Consider the following 23,467-nt stretch of genomic DNA (forward strand, 5'->3'; position numbering starts at 1 on the left):
AAGGGTTTTTCCGCATTGGGGTTTGTCCCTGGCTAGCTGCCACATCTTGTGTCTCTTGTCTTGGCTTGTTTTCTGTTGATCATTTAATGTTCTATCTGCACTTTACTTAATGTATATGTGATTTTTAATCTATGGCTAATAAGAAGAAAAATAACTAAACTGCTCTAAGCATAGAACACACCTTAATTTAACATCATAACATGTGGTAGATCCTAAAGAAGCAACGAGACACATAAACAGGTGAAGAGGGTAGTACATTGGCCAGTTACCTAACCTCACTGCTACCTACAACAATCTGATTCCACACATGGAGATTTGTCACATACGCTTGGTCAAATTCGTTTTGCTTTGAGATCTTCACCTCTCCACATGTCATTTGGTATGGCCATTGGGATTTGCTCCCTCAACTCTACATATTGTACTCTATGCTCCTCATTTTACATTCATATTATGAGCTCTTGGGTTTGAGGAAACTCCGCCATTTTGTACACTTGCATTTAGCTAATAAAACAAAGACTTTGGGGTATCATTGTTGGTGTTAACTTGGCAATCTTGAGGTGATCTCTTTCCATGTTATATTGTTATGCTTAATTTTCTTATGCATTTGGTTCTTATTAGCTTCTATTGCAATTTATTGTGGATCTATATTTGCAAGCTACCTTGCATATATATTTGATTTAGAGTAGTATTCTAGGAGTGAAATTGCTAATTGATTTTTGGAGGAATCTTTAGTTTATTTCACCCATTGTGTTGCTCTAACTCCTTTTTGTAAGCTAATATTTATCTCCAAGTGTGTAGGAAAACTTTGTTTGAATTGTATGTCAGATGCTTTTGGGCATGAGAGAAGTCTCAAATAGATCAACGCACTCCTGGATTCAAGATTGTTCAAGACCCATCAATTTTAACTTCAAGGTTTTCATGTAAAGAGAAGCAACTTCTTTGAGCTTTCAAAGATTACATAAGCTAATTAAGAGCAATTTTCTAGACTAGACAAGTATGGGGTTTCACTCCCATCACTTGGTTTAGTTTATTTTATATTAGCGTGTATTATAATTTGTCTTCTTTGCATGCTCTCTCCACTAACATTCCTTTTGTTTTGCAGCCCATAGTTGAAGCATTTGCTAACTCATCTTGTGACAGATTTTGAGGAGAAATTTCTGGAAACTTATAACAAGTGTTTGTAGGACCTTTGACACATGTGGGGATTGAATTTCAAGGAGTTTGTGAGCACTTTCTATAGGGCCAAGTTTGCTTGAGGGCAACTGCAAAATAGCTAGGTTGTGAGCCCTTTGAGGTTGATTTCTCTTTGTAATTTTCAGATTTTGATGGGTTTATCATTTCCATTGGCTATTGTGGTTGCCAAATTTCACAAGGAGATTCTAGCGTCTATAGTTCCTACTTTCTAAAAAATTTTCCTTCATCTTTTGGCCAACCTTCTAAAGGCCTTCTTATCATTGTAACATCTAATAAAAAAACAAATTTTCTTGTGGGAGCTTGAGAATTTACCCATGACATCCCTCCTCATTTAGAGGGAGGACTTTCCTTGGGTGGATTTGCGTGCATTTCTGTTTTTCTGTTTTCTCACTTAGTTCATTTACATGCTTTTTTGGTTGATTAATGTCAATCACATAGCATCCACATCTAATTTCATTTTCAATTTACTTTATATTTCTCAAGTATTTGTATATTGCAATCTCTTACATTTCATGCACAATATTTGAGCAAACAAATACTCTTAAGTTTTATGTGGCAAGTTTAATTCATTTACTTAACATTATATGCTTACTTGTTGCTTTGATCATGCATCATACATTTTAAGTACTTTACTTTGAAACAACTTGCAATCTAACAATCATTTTGCTCACAAGTATACATTTTACTCTTGGCTACATTTCAATTGATACATGCTTCATTGTCGATTTGTGCTCAAGTGTATTGTTCATTGGTACATCCTTTGTTAAGCATTTACTTGGAATAAACTTGAAAATCTTGGTCATTTATGAAGCTTATGTTTACATGCCATTTACTTTTACAAGCTTGTGAGTAATATTTGAAGTCATTGATACAATCTTATTTTGGGCAATTTATCCATTCACTTTGAGGCATTTGTATCAGTACTATCCTTTGCAAGCACTAATAACATACAATCATTTAGACATTTTAGCTTTAGGTCGTGCACACTTAAAATTTACCTCCAAGCACAAGCTTGGTTGTATAGAAATATTTGGTATGGAGTAAGGTAAAGTGTGTGACCCTGCAGTTATAAAGGTGGCTTTGTCCCCTTGTAGGAATGAATGCACACATGACTTGTAAGGATTAAGGAAAGGGTATTGTTAACGAAGACAAGTGCTTTTTCAACCCCTCTTCCTTGTAGTCACCCCAATCTTTATCCCTTGGTAAGAGGTTGAAGGGAGAATCTCTCACCTAAATAGGCATATAAATTAAAATTTACCAAGATAATTGCACCTTACCTTAGTTAGGTTGCATATCATTCTATCCCATTTATTTTAGAGCATTTTCCAATTTACTTGCAAGTTTATTTATTTCATGTACTTGATGAATGATCTCATGTCTCATTGATGAAGTTATCTATTGTTGTTGATTATTCCCTTTAGCAAGTGCTTATCTACTTATACTTTTCAAGTAATACTTGGCATCCATTGAATTTCATTTGCAAGTTATTTTCCTTCAAATTACTATTACATGTGCTTATGATCATGAATGTTATTATCTTTATATGAGCATTTCCTTACAAGCACAACTTATATTGTGCAAGTGATATATTTCATTTAACATTGTACTACTTGTGCTTTCACTTTGAATATCTCTTTGAGCAGATTTTTTATTTCATTTGAGCAATTTTTTTTACAAGGCACTGGTTTACATGCTTATCTCTTGAATGTTGTGTTGATTATTGAATATATATCTTACATTGCTCATTATATTCACTAAGTTTGCTCACATTTTGAAAGTAGTCCCATTAACTTAAGATCTCCTAGAAAACTCACATTTCATTTAACTTTTCATTAGGGACCACCCCCCTTAGTGTACCTAGGAGAGAGCTTTAACAGAGAGAGTTGGGAATAGGTGACAACCTCATCTCTTAATTTGCCACCAAGCCACGCCTTGTGGGGTTGATGATTTTTTCCACTCTAACCTAGGTGTGCTAGATAGATGTCATCAACAGACCGCAAACAAAAAAAGTTGTATATGATCTATATTGATGTTGGGAACATATTTCTGAATGTTGTTGGGATAATTTTGCTGGATGATTTTGTATTGGGCTCATTGTACTCTTTGTTGAACATTTTATGACAATCTAATAGAAGAAGAATTTTCAAAGGGTTTTCCCCCTTGTGGGGTTTTTCCTTGGTCTTTGACCAAATCTGGTGTCTCTTGTTGATGTGTTGATTGTCTCCTTTATCATTGCATTTACTGTTCTATCTTCAATTACTGTTGATGATTGGAAATATTAATTGTTATTGAAAAGATTGCTAATTGAAGAATTGAATTGGGCTAAAAGTAATTGAAACAACATAGAGCAATGTGAAATTTAACAAGTGCTTTTATAGTCATTTTGTGTGGTCAAATTCTTTCAATAAGGTTGACTTGACTGGAGGGGGAAGGCTGACTTGGTGGAGGCATAAAATACACTTTTGACTCAAAATAAATTTCTTTCTTAACATACAAAGCCCAAGAAGTGTCTAGATCACAATGACAAGGACTAGGACTCTTGACATAAACCCTAGAAGCACTCACTGGGTGTTTTGCCCAAGAAATAAAATACATAAAGCATGAAACCCATGTTTATTGTCTTTTACAATAATTTTTTCTTTCTTTCCTTTTGACAAATAGATTACATCATGACTCAAATACAATTATGAAGACCGATACTAGTTACATTTATGAACATCTGAAACCTATTTTATTTCATCTTTATATGATAAGCATTAATAACTTGATATTTTGCAGGAATAAGTGTTTGGATTGTAACTGGGGATTGTGACTCATTAGGCTGTCTATGCAAATGTTTTGAGTTATTGGTATTAGAGTTTTGAGTCATTTAGCATTTATCTATCTGTTTATTCATCTATTTTGCTTTTTTCGTTATGCATGTTGTGTCGTTTGCATGTTGGCCTATTTGTGAATTTTACCTTGTTCATATGTTTTCTTATATAATTGGTATTTTTCTACAGGTGTAAGCATTGGTGAAGTTCTTCAACAAGTTATAAGTTTTCTCGAACGTGATTCTATAGAAATTATTGAAGCTGGAGAATTAGCAATGAAGGAATGGTTCATGACATTGAGAAGGATTTGGGACTGTGAAAAATGGCTTATGAAGCAATTTTCAATTAGGGATTTTACAGTCTTAGGCTTTGGTGACTTTTTAGATTTTTTAAAAGATCACATTTCTCAGTTTCCTGACAAAATAATTAAAAAACTTGTTGTGCATAATCGTGAAAACTTATCATTAACAGCTTCTATTGCAAAGAACCAACTGTTAGAATTTTTGTCACAAGCTACATCAGAAAATGGTGAAAATGTATTGCTCACTAGAGAAGAAGTCAATATTCTTTTGTATAAGCAGTTTCCTTCGATCAGATTTGAGCTACCAGATAGTTATTCTTTTGACGAAGTCTTGAATTATATTAGGAAACTCCAAAATTATTCTGAACAAAAGAAGACAAGGTATTCAGCTGCATTGCTGGCAAGGAACAGCACAAGTGATCATTCAAGTCCGAGTTCAGCTATTACTGAAAAGTGGATATCTGAGGCTGTACAAATAGCTGGAGCATTTGGTCACATGACTAGTGCTGATGCTTTGAAGTGCCTACTAAAAGCACCTATGCTATCAGATCTGGAGGAGTGGTCACATTGGGATCATATTTTTGCTCCTACACTTGGTCCAATTTTGAACTGGCTGGACAAAGAAGGGAACGGTAACAGTTTGCTTTGTCTTGTGTTAAGGAGTGGAAAAGTAGTCCGTATTGATGGTTCGGCAACAATGGAAGGCTTCTTGACTGCTGCAGTGAAGTGCTCTGCAAAGAAAACCGCAGCACAGCTTGTTTCTATTGTGTCTCTTTATGGAGGAACTCGCCATGCTCCTGTAGCGCTCATGAAATCACATGCTTGTCGAGCAATAGATATAATGGTAAAGAATTGTGTAGACTGTTTTGATTCTACAACTTTTATGGCCTTGGATAAAACAGAAAGTTGCATTAACAGTAAGAGGTCTCAACAGAGGGAGATGAATGCTGATGGTGTTTCTTCCCATTCATCAGTTTTAGGAAAAGCACATGTTGTACATGATTATAATGAGACAGCTCAAAAGGTTGAAAGAACTAATCAAGCTATCAGGGTTGCTGCCAGATTTATATTGGATTGCCTTGTTTGTATACCTTCAGAATTCCGCACCTTTGCTTCACATATCTTTTTTTCGGGATTGACTGCTTTAGAAGCAGATGTATCTCAAGTACTTCTACAGGAATGTGTTGCCTATGATGAACGTGTTATGCTCCATGACATTGGCCTTTCCATTGGTATTGTTGACTGGATCAATGATTATCAGTTTTTCTCACTTGATGCAGAACATTCTAGCATGTCTGAAGAATGCCTTGACTCAAAGAGTACTGTCCAGAATGATGGACAATTTGATACCAAAAGCAATTATGGAGCACATCAATTGGAAGGTATCCACTGCCCAGATTTTAAGAGAAAAGAAGCGTCTCTTGATGAATTGCAGTCAGAACATTTGGATGATCAAAATGTTTCACAGGACATGCCCAAGGATTGTGATAACCACATGGCTAGAAGTCAAGCCTTGGTGATTGATAGGTTAATGCAAGTTTCAGAAAAAGGGAGTCAGGATGAAGATGGGAGAAGAATAATTGAAGCTATTCGACGTGATGAATTTGGGCTAGATTTGGAGCTTGAGTGTAATGAGTCACTTCTCCTGAAGAAACAGCATGCCCGTTTGAGTCGTGCATTGCTGTGTCTTTCACAGGAACTTTATTCCCAGGATTCTCATTTCCTCCTTGAATTGGTATGACCTTGCACCAACACCACAAATGATTAATTAATTGAGATTAATTGAATTATTGTAATTTTAAGTATTCAATAGAAACATGTTGCAAACTTGGCTACGACCGATATTGTTAATGTGAATCTTCAGATTCAATAATGTTGTAAAGACATACTGTTGCTCCTAATCTTTACAAGATGAAGACCTGCGTTTACAAAAGTGTTTGGGTTTTGTGTTTTACCATTAAAATGAGATAATTTGTTGTATCCTTTTTAGCAGCCTGAAACTCCCTACATTTTAATTGTTTGGCACTCTTCAAGCATGGGGCAATTTTTTGAAACTTCACAATTTGTGAAAACATTCATTGATGCTGGTTAGATGTTGATCTACATTCCATAGGAGTCGAATTATGAAAAATAATGAACTTGAGAAGTGAATCTTCAAGTAAGAATGCTGTCATAAGATATAATTCTCACACTATATAGATTCTTGAATTAGTTGCCAAAGATGATGATCTTTCTTCATTAATCAGATGATTAACTCAGGTTGACTTCACACACACAATAGAATTTAAGGTGATCTGAAGATCATGCCTTAGAACTTCTATGCCCACACAAGACATAAAGATGGACACTGAAAGTGGTATGAGAGATACAATTTGTAGGAAAAAAGGTTTTCCTGTAGCCCCTACCTGGTTTCAATTTCTTTGGATAAGGTTTAATGCTCACAACCCATTTAACATAGCTGATATATAAACTCAATTACAAATAACAATTAAAACATAGGAGCTACCTCTACGTTTGTTTTCCTTTCACTTTACAGCTGATAAGATAAATGCGACAAACATTCACACATATAAGACACTAGGATTTTTGGTCAACTTTGACCCTGGAAAAACCCACAAAGGCAAGACAAGTCATAAGGAGGGGATTTTATTAGCTAATTCTCAGAGAAATTTTACACAGCATTTAATATACTTCAAACACTTATCTCTCCTTTGAAGTATCTGCCAGTCTCCTTTGAAATCAAAGTGCTGCTCAGAAGTGTGTGCCTCGGTCAGACCTTATCCTTCACTCAGGTTGAACCACTGTTCCAGCTATCTCTGCTAGGAATACGTGTCACAGGTCTGCAGTAATTTCCAAAATTTTCTGACCTCTACTCAGTGGTAAATACTCTTGATTTCAATGCTGGATCTTAGAAATTCTTCCACGAACTGCATGCTCAGAATACTGCTAACTTTGCCTTTAAAACTCATGCCACAAACCTGATATCTCTGCCACAAATCACGGACCTGTCTAATGCATTTAAAGTAGAGAGAACCCCTCGAAAACTGTGCCAATTCTCTGTACTCAGCCACCCAAAAATCACAATGAAGAAGTCTTAATCCTCTCTAGCTTTGTATCAGAAACTCTGCCTTGGGATTCAAGCTTTATCTCTCTTCTCTGCATTTTCCTCTCCCACAGCTATCCATGCTATCTCAGCTTCAATGCCTTCTCTTCCTCCTTACTCCTCTTCTCTTCAACACTTAACATGTAGAATGAGTGAGCTGACTTTTCCTTTTTGTTCCTCATAATGAGGAGAGAATCCTAACCTTTTGACCTATGGCTGAGATTAGATCTCAGCTCTCCTAGATCAAAGGTGGAGATCTAATCTTCACTCGGCCCCTTTTTTCATGTGTCCCCCCTCGTTAACTAAGTCACTTGACATGGGGATTCGGGATTCGTGGTGTCGGATTCGGACACGTTGACCCCTCGGAATAGGACACGTAGGATTCGTTATATATTATTTTATATATATATATATATTAAAAATTAGATATTTCTTACACAAATTTTAATTAATGATACAAATTTATTGATTTCAAACATAGATCTTCATCTATAGCTATTAGCATGCATAGTACATACAAAATTCAAATACATGTCAGTGGTACTGGTCACATAAATCATGATTCATAATTCATAACTGAAAGACAACTTACAACTACAAGATAGTAAGATAAACACACTGACAACTGTAGTCTTCTCATTAAGTCATCAAATCAAAATGTGTTACATAGGTAGTGTTGGTGCAATGCCAATGGCAAATAGAAATAGAAAATATAAAACAACTACAGGTATACAAGCCTCAAGGCATCAATCAACATCAGAATCAGCATCAATGTCCTCATCATCATGGTCCCCACTGCTCTCCTCTGCATCCTCCTCCTCCCCTGTATCCATAGTCGCCTCTGCATCTGCTGGTGTGGAGGATGACCCCTCTAAGTCATCAAATCTAATAGGCTCTAGCACTGGATAATTGAGATCCATGTTGGCTAATGCCAACTCAACACCGGTGTCTAGACCCATATCATCAGGAACAATGTTACTTGGGAGAGGGAGCAAAAGCGGGGAGCGGGAGCGAAAACGGGAGCGGGAGTGACATTTTCAGAAGCTCCTGGTTTGGTGCTCTTGATTAAATACGAGTTCCATACCCTAATACATGACAAAATTCAATGGAAACATTGCAATCCCCCAATCCTAAAATCCTGAAAAACTGATAAGTCTGCTGGATTTTGAATGAAATCTAAAATTCTACTTTCTCCATATGAAATCCAATGAGGCCGGAACCACCCGCAAACATCCTGAGTCATTACATGGTAATGTTAAAAATTTAAGTAAAAGGATGAAAATGAAGATCAAGGAAAATGTCACTTTTACTTTAAGAATTTGACATTACCATGAATAGCATATCAATACTAGGGCCTAGACTTGATCATGAAGCTACCAAAACGCTTGCAAAATGAAATATGCGTGACTGTAATGACCAAATGCGGCCTTTTCATACCCACGCAGGTCACTTTTTGAGCCTAGCGAGTCTTCGAAAATAGGACACGATTCCCAAAAATGTGACACGCTGAGAAAATCGTGACATGTAGTCGGATTCGACGTGTTAAAAAAGGACACGACCTGTCATGGGTTTTGGACACGAATCTGGAGAGAATCGCGTCGGACACGATGGATACGGGATTCGTGGGGCCTATAGGACGAATCCGGTTACTTAGCTCGTTAATGACCTAAGTTGTACCTTGTACATTTTTCTCATAAAGTCGCTTTAAAAACGTAAAGTGACTTTAATAATATAAAGTACATAGTACTAAAGTACCTCATAAAATGACTTTTAAGTCACATGACTTTAATAACTCATAAAATCACTTACTAAAAAGGTGTTTTCATGTGTTTTCTTAGGCAAAAAGTTTAAAGTACTAGGAAACACCTCCTTGGGTACCTTTTCCTCAACGCAATTAATTTGAGAATTTGCTAAAGACTTTAACGCTCAAGCATAATAGGATAAGAGAAGTAGGAAGATGGAAAACTCAAGGCACCAGGGATTTGATCTCAAGAGTTCTTCCTCTTCTTATAGTTGATGATTCATCCATGTTTGACCTCTATCCCAATAAAAACCTAATCTAAATACAGATTCCATGCAAAGCCAGATTATCCAAGCACATGGTAACCACAAAAGCAAGTCTATAATGGCACAGGGATAGACGTCTAGTGTAGATGGTGTGATCCTCTTAGTACATACTCACATGCATAATCTTCATCAATGAAATTTTCTTGATTGGCCGTAAATGGAACACCCAACACTACAAAGGAAAGTCATATGATACTCTAATAGTAGAAGCAACCTAAATGGAACAACAGGTGGCAATTCTCCAAATCACCAAAAAACTCCTCAAGAAGAGTGCCTTGGTTGTGCATGGAAACAAGTTAACAGTGTCTCGCGATGAAGATATAGATATTCCCACTTAAGAGGCTTAAGTGCCAAGTTACCAGGATTCAGATCCGGATTCGGATTCGGATCCGGATTCGGATACGGATCCGCCAGTTTTTTGAAAAACTAGGATCCGGAAACGTCAAGGAAACGACAAGTACATGCAAATATAAAATATTTTAAAATTTAAAGTTATATAAAAAAAAAAAAAACATAGGCTAATTTTTAAATATATAATTTTTACATACAGTAAATAATTATTATATAAATAATTTCAAACTTAATATATCATTTATAAATATTAATTAAATATTAATTAAATTTTAAAACAAAATTATATGTGAATTTTTAAATATATAACTCCAATATAATATTTTAAAAATAATTATTAATTTAATCATAATAGAATTAATACATTATTTATATATATTTAAACATTAATTATTAGTTATAATATTTATATTAAGCAAATTATTAAACTTAATTTTAAAACTTGAAAAAAAAACTTCAAAATTGATTAAAATAAAAATTATTTTTAAACTTTATAATATCTAAATAACTTCTTACTTTTTAAACTTTAAAAATATCTAAATAAAAATTTAGATTTTAAACTTTAGAAATATGTAAATAAAAATTTAGATTTTAAATTTCAAAATAAGCTTTAAAATATCTGAATAAATGTGAGTGGATAATAAACTTCACGTAACCTCGTGCCGAAAAAAAAGAACTTCACGTAACCTGCATTAAACTTTAAGGTTTATAATGTTTTGTATTAAACCTTATAATACAGTCAAATAACATAAAATAATAAATGGGCAGAGTCCCTAGTTTATTTTCGCGAACGTGGATTCATTAATCCGTTTCTGATCATTCCTTAATTGGCTTGCGCGGATGATTAAATTTTCTGTTTTGGAATTTTGTTTTGACATTTGCTGCAGATTTGTGCATTGACCTTGACGGTTTTTTACCCAAGAGACGCTGGACCGAATGGAAGTTTATTCGCAGACGCCAATTCATTAATCCATTTCTTATCATTCCTTAATTGGCTTGTGTCTGGATGATTAAATTTTCTGTTTTCGAATTTTGTTTTGACATTTGCTGCAAATGTGTGCGTTGACGTTGACCATTTTTTACCTGAGAAGAGCTGGACGGAACGGATCTTTGCGGATCCGGATCCGAATCCGTCTCTGATCCGGGGATCCGCTGATCCATCCATTAGCCCTGACGGATCCGGTAACATAGCTTAAGTGTGCTCAGAACTAGTCTTGGAACAGTAAGGATAAGAATTCAGAGTTAGGTTCATTTCCCTAGCCTCATCTCTATAGAAAAGTGCCATATGTGCATGCTAAGTATTAATCATGCAAACATATTCAGAAAATGTACAAATTAGCTAAGGAACCCTCCTTGCTGAGAAAGTCCAATGGAATATGCTGCAAATATTACCTGTGACAACGTTCTCTCTGCTCAATATAAATCTCAAGGGAATGGAAGTCTACACATGCACGATCATCCCCCAAAATAGCAGACTAAATCTGAAAAACCAGCCTCTGAACTGGCTTCAAAGGGAGTGTCCATTCCTACTTAGAATAACTTAAGATCACTGCTGAAACTAATGCTAAGGAAGGTGCTCTATTAATCTTCCAACTTATGGAAAATATCCTAACCAAATACACAATGTGTTAATAAATCTAGGGGCAGCTTAATTGGATGATTTCTCTAACTTTGATAACTGCTTGTGATGTATTTTTACTTAACTTGATTAGCTTCCTCTTTCACTTGATTATTATTGTGTTTTCTATCATCAAACAACTACCAAATAATGAAAAACAATGAGACAATAGGACACAAGATATAGGCTATAAGCCAGGGCCAAAACCTCTCCTCTTTAGAGGAAAACCCACAAGAATTCTTCTCTTATAGAATGTTCAGATGACGAATTCTAAAACCTATGACCCAAGACCATGACCCCTCCAAGACCAAGTCAAACCTTTCTTTGATGTGCTTCTCTTTCACGAAGTCAACCCAAGTAAAACTTGCCTTCTAGCTGCTGCAACTTTCTTCTTTGACCAAAAATCTCGGACCTGCAATTCTGACTGTAATTTCGGCCCTTATAGCAGAAACCCTAGTTTGCACGTGTGAGAAAATAATGGTAAAATCTGCCTCTTTTCTTCTTTGCTTGACTAGACTTCTCTTCCTTATCCTCTTGGCCTGTAAAATTAATCTATTTGACACTTGAATTCGGCTCCTTTGATGACTGTGATTTTTTGTCCTTGCAGCAGCAAAAAAGTGCCCTAGTTTTCCTTGCATGTGTGAAGGATAATGCGCAAAAACAGTCCTTAAACTTATTTTCTTTCTTCTCCTTTTATTCTTTCTTTCTTCTCTTCTTTTCCTTCCTTGCTTGAACTGCTTCTTACTTCAACATGTCCTTCCAAATGAGATCGATGTCTTATATAACGGCTTCTTCATGGTGGTCGAATGACCCTAATGAGGTCATCTTGTCTTTTCAAGTAGGCCGACTTGTTGCTCCTTGAAGGCCGACTTGTTGACTGTATATTGACAAGGTCGTGAAGGGTCTTTTATGACACTTTTGTCTTACATAAAATTTCTTTGGCTTGATACATGATGCCCAAATGGGTCTTATACATATTACAATGACTCAGTTGACTTCTTTGACTCTAAGTAACCGGATTCGTTAGGGAGGGGTCACGTGTCCGAATCCGGCGTGTCGGACACGATTCGCCCAAAAAATGTGTCCAAAAAACATGACACGTCGAATCCGATTATGACACGTCGAATCCTGTGCGTGTCCCGAAAATCGCCATCGTGTCACGATTTTGGACTGCGTGTCCTGCTTTCCAGGACTCGTTTAGCGGCAAAGTGACTTCCGCGGGTTAGAAAAAGGCCGCAATTGCTCATTACAGTCACGCTTTTCATCATTTGGCAAGCATTGTTTTATTAATGTTTGATGTATGGCTAAGTTAACAGCAATGGATGGCAGTCGCATTTGAGTATTCTACGTTTCTCAAGAGATGTTGTTGTATGCTGTGTTCTAACAAAACATGTGCTTGAAATACCAGAACCATTATTGCCTGGAAACTCCGAGAACTCGCTTTTTTCACAGTTTCGAGTGACAGTTTTGATTGCTCAAATCTGCAAAACCCAAAGGACCCTTGATTCTTTCATATGTCGTTCATGGCTTCTGTTTACCAATTATTTCTACTGCAGCAGCAATTTCTTACAAGTTATCTATTGTGCCAGATAAGGAGTTAAACTAGTTCAGTTAAAAAAAGTGTAGTTTGATTTTTGACTGGAAGATTATTCAGGATAATGTTTTGAATAACCACTGGGATGGGATTTGAACTGTTAAAGGAGATGCTGTTGACAAAAGCAAAGATAAAGCTGAACAGTACATGAATGCAAAACATGAATCTGATCATCTCATTGACAGCCTTCATGGGAATTCAAGAATAAGATTTCAGTACAATGTTTACTGTGAGGGGGAGATGTAGGGTTGTCTTGGTGTCTGTAAAATTTCAGATCATACATATAATATCTTCTTTATTATTATTATTTTGTTGAGATATATAAATTTTAAAAAATAATGATAAGATTATATGTGAAATGGGGTTGAATAATATTCAAGTAGTCTTTGATGGTGTAAAAACTTTGAGGTTTGCATTTTTAAAATTTTTGATGGTGTAAATACTAAAAACTTTGAGGTTCGCATTTTAAAGTTTTTGATAATTCATGATGGTTATTTGTCAGTGTGTTTATCTTACTATCTTGTAGTTGTAAGTTGTCTTTCAGTTATGAATTATGAATCATGATTTATCATTTATGTGACCACTGACATGTATTTGAATTTTGTATGTACTATGCATGCTATAGATGAAGATCTATGCTTGAAATCAATAAATTTGTATCATTAATTAAAATTTGTGTAAGAAATATCTAATTTTTAATATATATATATATATATATATATATATAACAAATTCTACGTGCCCTGTTCCGGGGGTCAACGTGTCCGAATCCGACACTACAAATCCTACGAATCCCGAATCCCCGTGTCAGGTGACTTAGCTTTGACTCAATGACAAAACCTAGAAGCACTCAATGGATGCTTGACCTACAAATAAAATGATCTTGAGCATGAAACTCATGTTAAAATAATAAAATTTCTTTTTCTATTTACAAATACATTAAATCATGATTACATTAGACATTATGAAGACCGAACCGAGTTACACTTTTCAACACAATGGGGTGCTTTCCTTATGCTTAAAATGCGATACAATAGATCTCCACAAAAGCATGCAAAAAACAGCTGGTGTGAAGCACCTTATGCATTCTGACAAGATTTCAAAATCAGCTGAGTGTAGGTGCCTATCTTTACTGATTAAATTCTCACAAAACAAAAGTCAAAGTAATTGATTCGAAGTGCCCTCCCTGGTGTAAAATTGGCACAGATATTGGATCTAAAATTATATTGCTTACTCTCCAAGGTAGTGTTCCTCGAAAGCAATAATCAATCTTCAATGATGCTGATTTCTGTCCTCTGTGAGTGTGCCTCCCTTGAACTAGAATTAGGCTTGAACATACTTTGCTTGTTTTGTAGGAAGCCTCTGGAATGTGCAAATTCATCCCACAAAAATGTGTCTTATTAGTCCTTTCCACGAAGATCTGCTACCTGTTTGAACTCAGTGCTGCCACACACTCTGGTACCTGCTGAAAACAACATCAAATCATGTAAAATCATGCGGTATTTATCATTGCAATCTGCCAAGTGAACCCACATGTGAAACATTCCTTTAAACTTGTTAATATATTAACAGTTAATAATGATTAGTACACTGAAGAGGCATGTCACTGAGGACATGACCGTTAATGAAGGGGCACCTGCTTAGGTATATAAGTGGGCCCTCATTTGTAATCAATACTAATCTCATATATCTTGTATTCAAACATTTCTTTTTAAACACTGCTTGTCCTATAATGGATATTTACATAATCTAGATATCTTGAATATTCCATGGCGTATTTGAACTTTGCTCGTTACATTGGTATCAAAGGCACTCTGATCGGGCCTTTGGCCATCACTCTTCATCAAGTTTGTTGCCTTTGCGATTGAGGCTTCGAGCCACACAAAGTTTTCTTGGGGGTTCTCCATTCTCGTCTACACTCAGACTTGTGGACATTTAAAAAGAAGAGTAATAGAAAAAAGAGCATGTATATAATAATAATAATAATAACAATAAATAATATATAAATTAAAAAAATTATAATTATAATTATATATATATATATATTATAAAAAAATCTTTTATTTAAAATAAAAATTAAAAAAAACAATATATATATATATATATATATATATATATATATATATATATCGTTGCTGCCGCCACCCGTGGCAACCACCGCTGCCTTAGCTGTTGACTAGTCACCATAGAGACTGCTTCCATAGCCATCGACCCGCTGCCACAGCCATCGTGCTGCCGCCGCTGACCAACTCCTCCGACCAGCATTTTCACTGCCACTGTTGTCTCCTGCACAATTCACTGCCGATTTGTCTCATATGGTCGTTGTCCGAACCTGGCCCCTATGACTCCTGTATGAATCTGGCCTGTATGCAATACTTCGGAGAATGGTTTTTAGAGTCTAAGGTGTAATACCATGTTGATTTTCTCACCCTAGCAACTTGGCAATTTATTACCTAGTAGATTCATTGCTGTAAAAACACTTATTATGGAGATCTAATGAATAAAAACACAGCTAGGATTTTAACAATTGTAACAGCAGAAGCAAATTTAAAGTACCAATCTCACAATCACATGCAGACAAGATTTCTGACCCCCAAATCAGTCCTTAATTCATTAAATTTAGAACTTACAAAGGCTACATTCCTAGGAACCGGCTGATCAAACCCTTCTGCGTATCAGTCCTTTGTTTGTGTTGGCTGATCTGGATCTTTCTCCCTTGTTTTCCCTCACACTGTTCCTTGAACCCTGCACACATGAATGGAAGTCCTTCTCCACCCAATTACTGAGTTCTCATTCTCACTGTGTCTTGTATTTCTTCTCCCTTAGCCTAGCCTGACTTTTATAAGTTTGAGTTATTGATTGAATCCACAACAATAATTTCCAAAGTGATTGATGGTTGAGATTAGATCTGAACTTCACTTGAGATCAATGGTTGAGATTCATCTAATCTACTAATGCAAATAACTTTTAAATTTCTTTAGATTAACTCACTTTATCTTATAAAAGTCAATTGCTTTATTAGCTAAAGCAGTTGCTAAGGTCAAGCGTCGATTAGGAAAAGTCCACATGCCTAGACATTTAGGCCTGTGTGGAAGTACCTGCCTGAGCTACTCACATCAAAACACAAAAGTCAAATTAGTGATCAAAACCTGCAAAAACTACTCATAATGGCTATGTTGGAGCTTTGTATATACTTGAAACAATCTACAAGAGCACCCTTCTTCTGACATGCAGTGCTAGAATCAACTGATTTACTGAATGTACCTACTGTAATGCATGTAAAAAAAACTGGTATTCCTCTTGCTTGCTGGCCAAGCAACCACTTCATGTCTTGCTTGCTAAGCATTCAATCTCCTACAAGCACAAAGAAACATGCCATGCCATAAAAATCACAAGGTCACTCTCATGTGATATGTCTTTGTCAAAATTATCAATACGCTCATGGATAAGTTGAATAAATTGTAATTCGTAAGTGTGAAGTAATCATATGCTGCAATAAAAGAAGTCCAAAGTGATGGTTCCATTGAAACTTTGTCCACTGCCAATTTGATTAGACCAAACTGCCATATTTGGTTGTGGCACTTGAACCTTGTCACATAGCTTGCACCTAGAAATGACGATTCCCACTGTTTTACACATTTTGTACTAGGCTTTTACAAAGTGAAATCTTGACACTGCAACATTGTAGATTCATCTGTTGGAAATAATACTGAGAGGGGGGGTGAATCAGTATTATCTAAGTCTTTTAAAACAATTCTTCCTTATTTGATCCTTGACTTATTTTTGCATGTCAGTACCATAAAATAATGAGCATGAACAAAGAAAATAGATAGTCACACCAAAGAACACAAGATGTAAGGTGGAAACCCAATGTGGGTGAAAACCACCTGCTGCAATATGTCTCTATCTTCTTTCAACTTAGAAACTTCTTTTACAATGGTTTTGTACTGGTGCAGTCCTTTACCAGTACGCAGGCTGCAACCTGCAGAGAGCTACAACTCTCTCTCTCTCATTTTCCAGTCTCTCCTGGAAGGGAGCTACAACCCCCTACTTCTTTTCATAAAGCAGCAATTGAACATCAAGTACATGAAAGTTACAGACCACTACAGTTATCAGATCAGCAATAACAGAACTAACCCAGAACACCTTATCAACAGAAAAATTCAATCAACAGAACTTCTTAAGACAGAGACGCAGTTTTCCCTTCTGTGGCCTGCGTCGCGACGCAGTTCACCTTCTGCTTTCCTGCGTACACCCGCAGAGATCCTTCTGCTGCACTGCGTGCCCACGCACTGTTCCTTCAACTGCACTGCGTACTGTTGCTTCAGGGACACACCCAAAAGTACTATCGCGCCGCGTACTTTGCTGCAGGGACGCACCAAGAAATACTATCGCGCCGCGTCCTTTTGCTGCAGGGACGCACCTGAACCTTAGTCGCTCTGCGTCCCCACGCAGGTCTCCTGTTACTGCACTGCGTCCCCCACACAGGTCTCCTGTTACTGTACTGCGTCCCCACGCAGGTCTCCAGTTACTGCACTGCGTCCCCACGCAGATCTCCTGTTAAACACCTGCGACCTTCTGATTAGGGCTGAATAGACAGTCCACTAGAGTGGCACAGATACTCAGATCTGATCATGCGCTCGAAAGATCACCCTTCACAGATTCGCCTTCAACTTCCTTTTCATATAGATCAAGCTTTTAAGACCATAACCCAATATTTCAGATTTAAAGATATTCAATTTGCAAAAGATACTTAGCCAAGTGATCTCCTTTGCTTTATATAGGCAAGCTCCTCCTTAAATCATGGAACAATACCACGAGCCGACACCATATAACACAATACCGTTGGCTAGATACCAGGAGTAAAACACAAGAAACCCCCACGTGTGCTTTTCTCTGCCTTGAAATGTGTGCATTGGGTGGACGCACCTCCTGAACGGCTGGCCTGCGTCTCGGGACGCGGTTGCTGCATGGTTTACCTGCGGGTACGCACTTTCTGTAAGTTGTACCTGCGTACCCCTTATTTTCTTCAATAATTGATAGCTGATCATCAACCTCTGCTGCTGACTTGAAGTACAGTGATCTATCACCTGAATGGGTTGCCATCAAGGACAACACCTGTAACATATAGCCATTCCTGAACCATAATGCCAACAATCTCCCTCTTTGGACTTGATGGCAACCTCACAAACTTCAGCTTCATTCTCCCCCTTTGACATCAAGGGCAAAGGGGTATGCTCCCCCTAAGCTCATGCTCCCCCAGATCTGCAACCATAATCCACCATGAAAGAGATAGAGACATATTGCAGCTAATGCCAACAATGCATTATATGCTCCCCCTGAACCTGTACCATCAATCAGAAAAGGTTCAACAATAAGATGATGCATCAACAACCCCCAGCTTTTGCCTGAGGTACTCAAAAGTGTCCCTGGGCAATGGTTTGGTGAGAATATCCGCAACTTGTTCTTTAGAAGGAACATACTCCAACTTGACCTTCTGTTCAAGTACTTGTTCCCGGAGAAAATGGTACTTGATTGGTATGTGCTTGGTTTTTGAATGCATAACAGGATTCTTGGAGATGCTGATTGCACTTGTGTTATCACATAAGATGGGTATTGGTGGAGTACAAGTGATTTGAAAATCCTGCAAAGTCTGCATCATCCAAAGGAGTTGGGTGCAACAAGATGCAGCAACAACATATTCCGCTTCAGCTGTAGACAAGGCAATTGAACTCTGTTTCTTGCTGAACCAAGATACCAGTCTGGAACCCATAAAGAACGCACCACCACTTGTGCTTTTCCTGTCATCCACGCTTCCGGCCCAATCTGCATCTGTATAAGCATGAAGAGTAAGATCTGTATCTCTAGGATACCATAAGCCATAATTTTGAGTCCCTTGAAGATATTTGAAAATTCTCTTTACTGCCTGAAGATGAGTCTCCTTCGGATTTGCCTGAAATCTTCCAACTATTCCAACTGCATGCATGATGTCCGGTCGGGTACCTGTCAAATAAAGTAAACTTCCAATCATAGATCTGTAGGTTGGTTGATGTACTGCTGCAGATTCATCATTTGCACTGAGGCTACATCCTGTAACCATGGGTGTACATACTGGTTTTGCATCTTCCATACCATATTTCTTCAAAATCTGTTTGAGATACTTGGTTTGAGATAAAAAGATTCCACCTTCTTTTTGTTGGATTTGCAAACCAAGGAAATATGTCAGTTCTCCTAGCAAGGAAATTTCAAATTCTTTCTGCATGACCAAGGCAAAATTTTGACTCATAGCTTCTTCATTGCTCCCAAAAATAATGTCATCTACATACACAACAAGTATTAGCAATTTGTCATTTTCAACTTTTATATAAAGATTGCTATCTGTTGAACCTTTTGAGAAACCTTGTTGATGAAGATATTTGTCCAAGCGGTAGTACCAAGCCCTTGGAGCTTGTTTGAGACCATAGAGGGCCTTTTTCAATCTGCATACAAGGTTTGGATCATTTCCAAGAATGAACCCATCTGGCTGTTCAATGTATACTTCTTCTTCCAAGTCTCCATTCAGAAAGGCTGATTTCACGTCCATTTGAAATACTTTGAAGTTTTGAAAACTTGAGAGAGCAAGAAACATTCGGATGGCCTCAAGTCTTGCAACAGGAGCAAAGGTTTCTTCGAAGTCTATTCCTTCTTGCTGCGCATACCCTTTACAAACAAGTCTGGCTTTGTTTCTAATTACTTCTCCATTTTCATTCAATTTGTTTTTGAAGACCCATTTTGTCCCGATAACATTCTTATCTTTTGGTCTAGGAACCAGCTCCCAAGTGTTGTTCTTTTCGATCTGCTCAAGTTCTTCATCCATTGCTTTCACCCAACATTCATCTTTGCATGCCTCTTTCACATTTTGTGGTTCCGTTGAGGAGAGTAATGCCAAATAGCTTGAAGCTTCTGCAACTGTTCTTCTAGTTTGTACACCTGCTTCCTTTTGTTCCATAATCTGAGATTCTGGATGGTTTTTCTGAACATATCTGGATGGAGTCTTTTCTTCTATTCTTGTTTGCTCCTCTGGTTCTTCTTGAGGTTCTTCTTGAGATTCTTCTTCTTCATCATTCTGTCTTTGAGGGTAGCCTTCATCTTCTTCGATGTCTTCACGATGTACTTGCCTAGGAATGTATCCCTTCTCATCAACCACTACATCAATGCTGTCAACAATTATGCCAAGTCTTTTATTGTAGCATTTGTATGCTTTGCTATATGGAGAGTAACCAAGAAGAATGCCTTCATCTGCTCTAGGTTCAAGTTTGCCAAGTTGCTCATCAGTATTCTTGATATAGCATTTGCTCCCAAGGATTTTGAAGTGCTTTACCGAAGGAGTCCTACCACTCCAAAGCTCATGAGGAGTTTGAGTGCTGTTCACCCGGACATTTGTTTTGTTGAGAATAACAACCGCAGCATGTGCAGCTTCACCCCAGAAAGTTGCGGGAGTTCCTGATTCATCAAGCATAGCACGAGCCATTTGTTGGATTGTTCTGTTCATTCTTTCCACAACTCCATTTTGCTGGGGAGTTCTTGCTGTAGAGAGTTCTCTTCTTATCCCATGTTCTTCACAGAAATCGAAAAATTCATTTGAAGTAAATTCCCCACCTCTGTCGGATCTGAGGCACTTAATTTTGTGACCTGATTCATTTTCAACCAAGGCTTTGAAGGATTTGAATGTTTCTAATGCTTCATCTTTGTGCTTCATAAGTCCTAACCAGACAAACCTGGAGAAATCGTCAATGAATAATATCAAGTATTCTTCTCCTCGAGGTGTTCTTTTTCTGAAGGGACCGCATGTATCTGTACGTACTAGCTCAAGAGGCATGCTAGCTGATCCTTCTTTCTCTGGAAAGTTAGTTCTGTTTTGTTTTCCAAACTGACATGATTTGCATATGGTGTTGTTAGGAATTTTGATATCTGGAAGATCGCGAACTGCCTGATATTTGCATGCTTTCCTTATTTGTGAGAAGCTTAGATGTCCCAACCTTCGATGCCATAACCAATGCTCTTCATCCTTGCTCAGATAGCATTGTTGTTGTCCTTCTTCAAATATGTACAGATTATTTGGAGTTCTTTTGCCTTTGAGCACTGTTTTACCTGTATCAAGATCACGAACAAGACATCCATTCGATCTGAATATAACCTCGGTTCTTTGATCACACATCTAGCTGACACTTAGAAGATTATGCTTCAATCCATCAACATACAAGACATTTCCAGCCTTGACCTTTTCTTTTAACTGAGCAATGCCTTTTCCTTTTATAGTTGCAGGAGTATCATTTCCAAAAGAGACTTTCTTTCCCTTTTCTAGAGCAGAATAAGATTCAAGTTTTTCTTTATCACCTGTCATATGCTTCGAACATCCACTGTCAATGTACCATAGATTTTCTTGTCCCTCTGCATAAAAAGCTATCCCGCATCTTTCTGTTTGAGGTTCCTTTATTCTCCATGTTTTGGTGCTTGAGGCTTGTTCCTTTTTCTGCTGAAACCTGCTCTTGCATTCAGAGTCTTCATGACCAAAATTATTGCAAATAGAACATTCAACTTCACTTTCAAGAACCGAAAAGTTGTTATAGGTCCTTTTTGTAATCCCTGTCATACTTCTTTGTTTTTGAGCTTCCGTAGTCATGATCGTTTTATATGCAACACATTGAGCTGCTTTGTGACCAAAGTTATGGCAAGAAAAACATTGTCCATTGAAGAAACTTCTGCGGTTATCGAATCTACCAGCCAACTGATTGTAATTTCTATTTTCATCTATTCTGTAAAATTTTCTGTTTTCCCACCCCGGTTTTCAGTTTCACCTTATTTCTCCCATGTAGTTAAATGCCCATTCCCATAGCCATACATTTAACAGATTGAAAAAATAAATATCGCTGAAAACACAAATTCTGGAAATTTTTCAGAGTGCTGGAAATTGCAGAAATAAAAATCAGCAATTAAAAACAGCCATTAAAACACATTTAAACTCAGTGATTTTTGGTCAACTTGACCCTAGGAAAACCCCCTACAACTCTTGGGGAAAACCAGTTTGAGAGCTCTTCTTTATTTCTGGAAATGCCTTTTTACAGTGAGAAATTTTCAGCAAAAATCAGCAAAAATCAGCAAACAAATTTACAACTTATCTCGATTTCTGAGCCTCATAGCCCACCAGAAATTTCCAAACAGCAACACAATGCTGTACGACCACTGTACGGACGGTACGGACGGCTGTACGGACGGTACGGACAGGCTGTACGGACCTCGATTTTTGTGCAGAAAATCAGCTGCCTCGATTTCTGTGCAAAAACAAATCTGCCTTTTGCTGTTTGCTCAAGAAAAATCTGCCTTTTACTGCTTGCACATTCAGCTGTAAGGATTTGCTTAAATGCTGCCTTGGTATGTGTGCCAAGCTGCTGCCTCCTTCTCCTCCTTGTCCAGAAATCTCCCTTGCTCTCTTGCTCTCTCTCTCTCAATCTGCTCATGAAAGAATGAATGATCTTTTCCTCCTTTTCCTCCCTTAACCCAACCCTAAATGACTTTTGGGTGATCCCTAAATCCAATGGCTGAAATAGATTTAGATCAATGGCTGAGATTAAATGCTCATTTAAATCTCACTTTCTATTTTTTTAATTCACCCCACTTTAATAAAGACCTACTTAGTCATTTATTTCCAAAGTCACTTTTCCTTTCTAATTTTTCATTGACTTTATAAAAGTCACTTTAAAATTAGACTTAGTAACTTTATCACTTAAAGTCACTTTCAAATTAGATTTAACTTTATAAAAAATTATAAAGTTACTTTAGGAGAAAAATTAAATTCTTTTGGACACTTTTCCCTAGGCCAAAGATCAAAGCCTTAGGGAACCACCTGTCCTCCGGTACCAAATTTCAACATATTCTTGAACCAAATTGAGAAGATTTTACCTGTGGCTGGTTGTAGCTTTTGTTCACCCTTAAGATGGATTGCCCCTGATAGTTTCTGTTTGTAATTCGTCCCTGCTTTACCTGATGATCTTCATTGTTCTTTTGCCCATTTCTTCTTGCCGCATCAAGATAACTCTTTGAGGTGGATGCTTGAGAGGTTTCTCCATTATAGCCCAGACCTGTCTTATTTAGAGGAGACCGCTGCACATTGATAATCTCATCCAAAGTTTCAGATCCTTTGACAAACTTAAGATTAATAGCTTTTGTTTTCTCAATCTCTTTTCTAAGACCAACAATTTCACCTTCTAGTTTTTCAAGATGTTTTTCTTTTTCATCAATTTGAAATTGTAGAGTATCAATGATCACATTCTTTTCTTCTATACATCTCTTGAGTCTAGTAATTTCCTCATAAAGGTTATCCACATCTACAGCATCCATATAATCATCATCTTCAAATGCCATTAACAACTTATATTCATTACCTCGT

At 37.1% G+C, this 23,467-nt stretch overlaps 1 protein-coding gene across 3 annotated transcripts in view; it reads left to right on the forward strand.

The window, feature by feature from the left end:
• Positions 1 to 23,467, forward strand: part of LOC149173922 (protein NO VEIN-like) — a 252,536-nt gene that overhangs the window by 194,494 nt on the left and 34,575 nt on the right. For all 3 annotated transcript variants that reach the window (XM_089424786.1, XM_089424785.1, XM_089424787.1), the window contains one exon: positions 4,197 to 6,043. In XM_089424786.1, coding sequence (XP_089280912.1) covers positions 4,197 to 6,043 — 1,847 coding nt within the window. The remainder of the gene's footprint in view (positions 1 to 4,196; positions 6,044 to 23,467) is intronic.

Source organism: Pinus tabuliformis, chromosome 4_2 (assembly GCF_031772625.1).
Source record: "Pinus tabuliformis cultivar Carrire ecotype Pingquan chromosome 4_2, CPIR1, whole genome shotgun sequence".
Lineage (NCBI taxonomy): Eukaryota > Viridiplantae > Streptophyta > Pinopsida > Pinales > Pinaceae > Pinus > Pinus tabuliformis.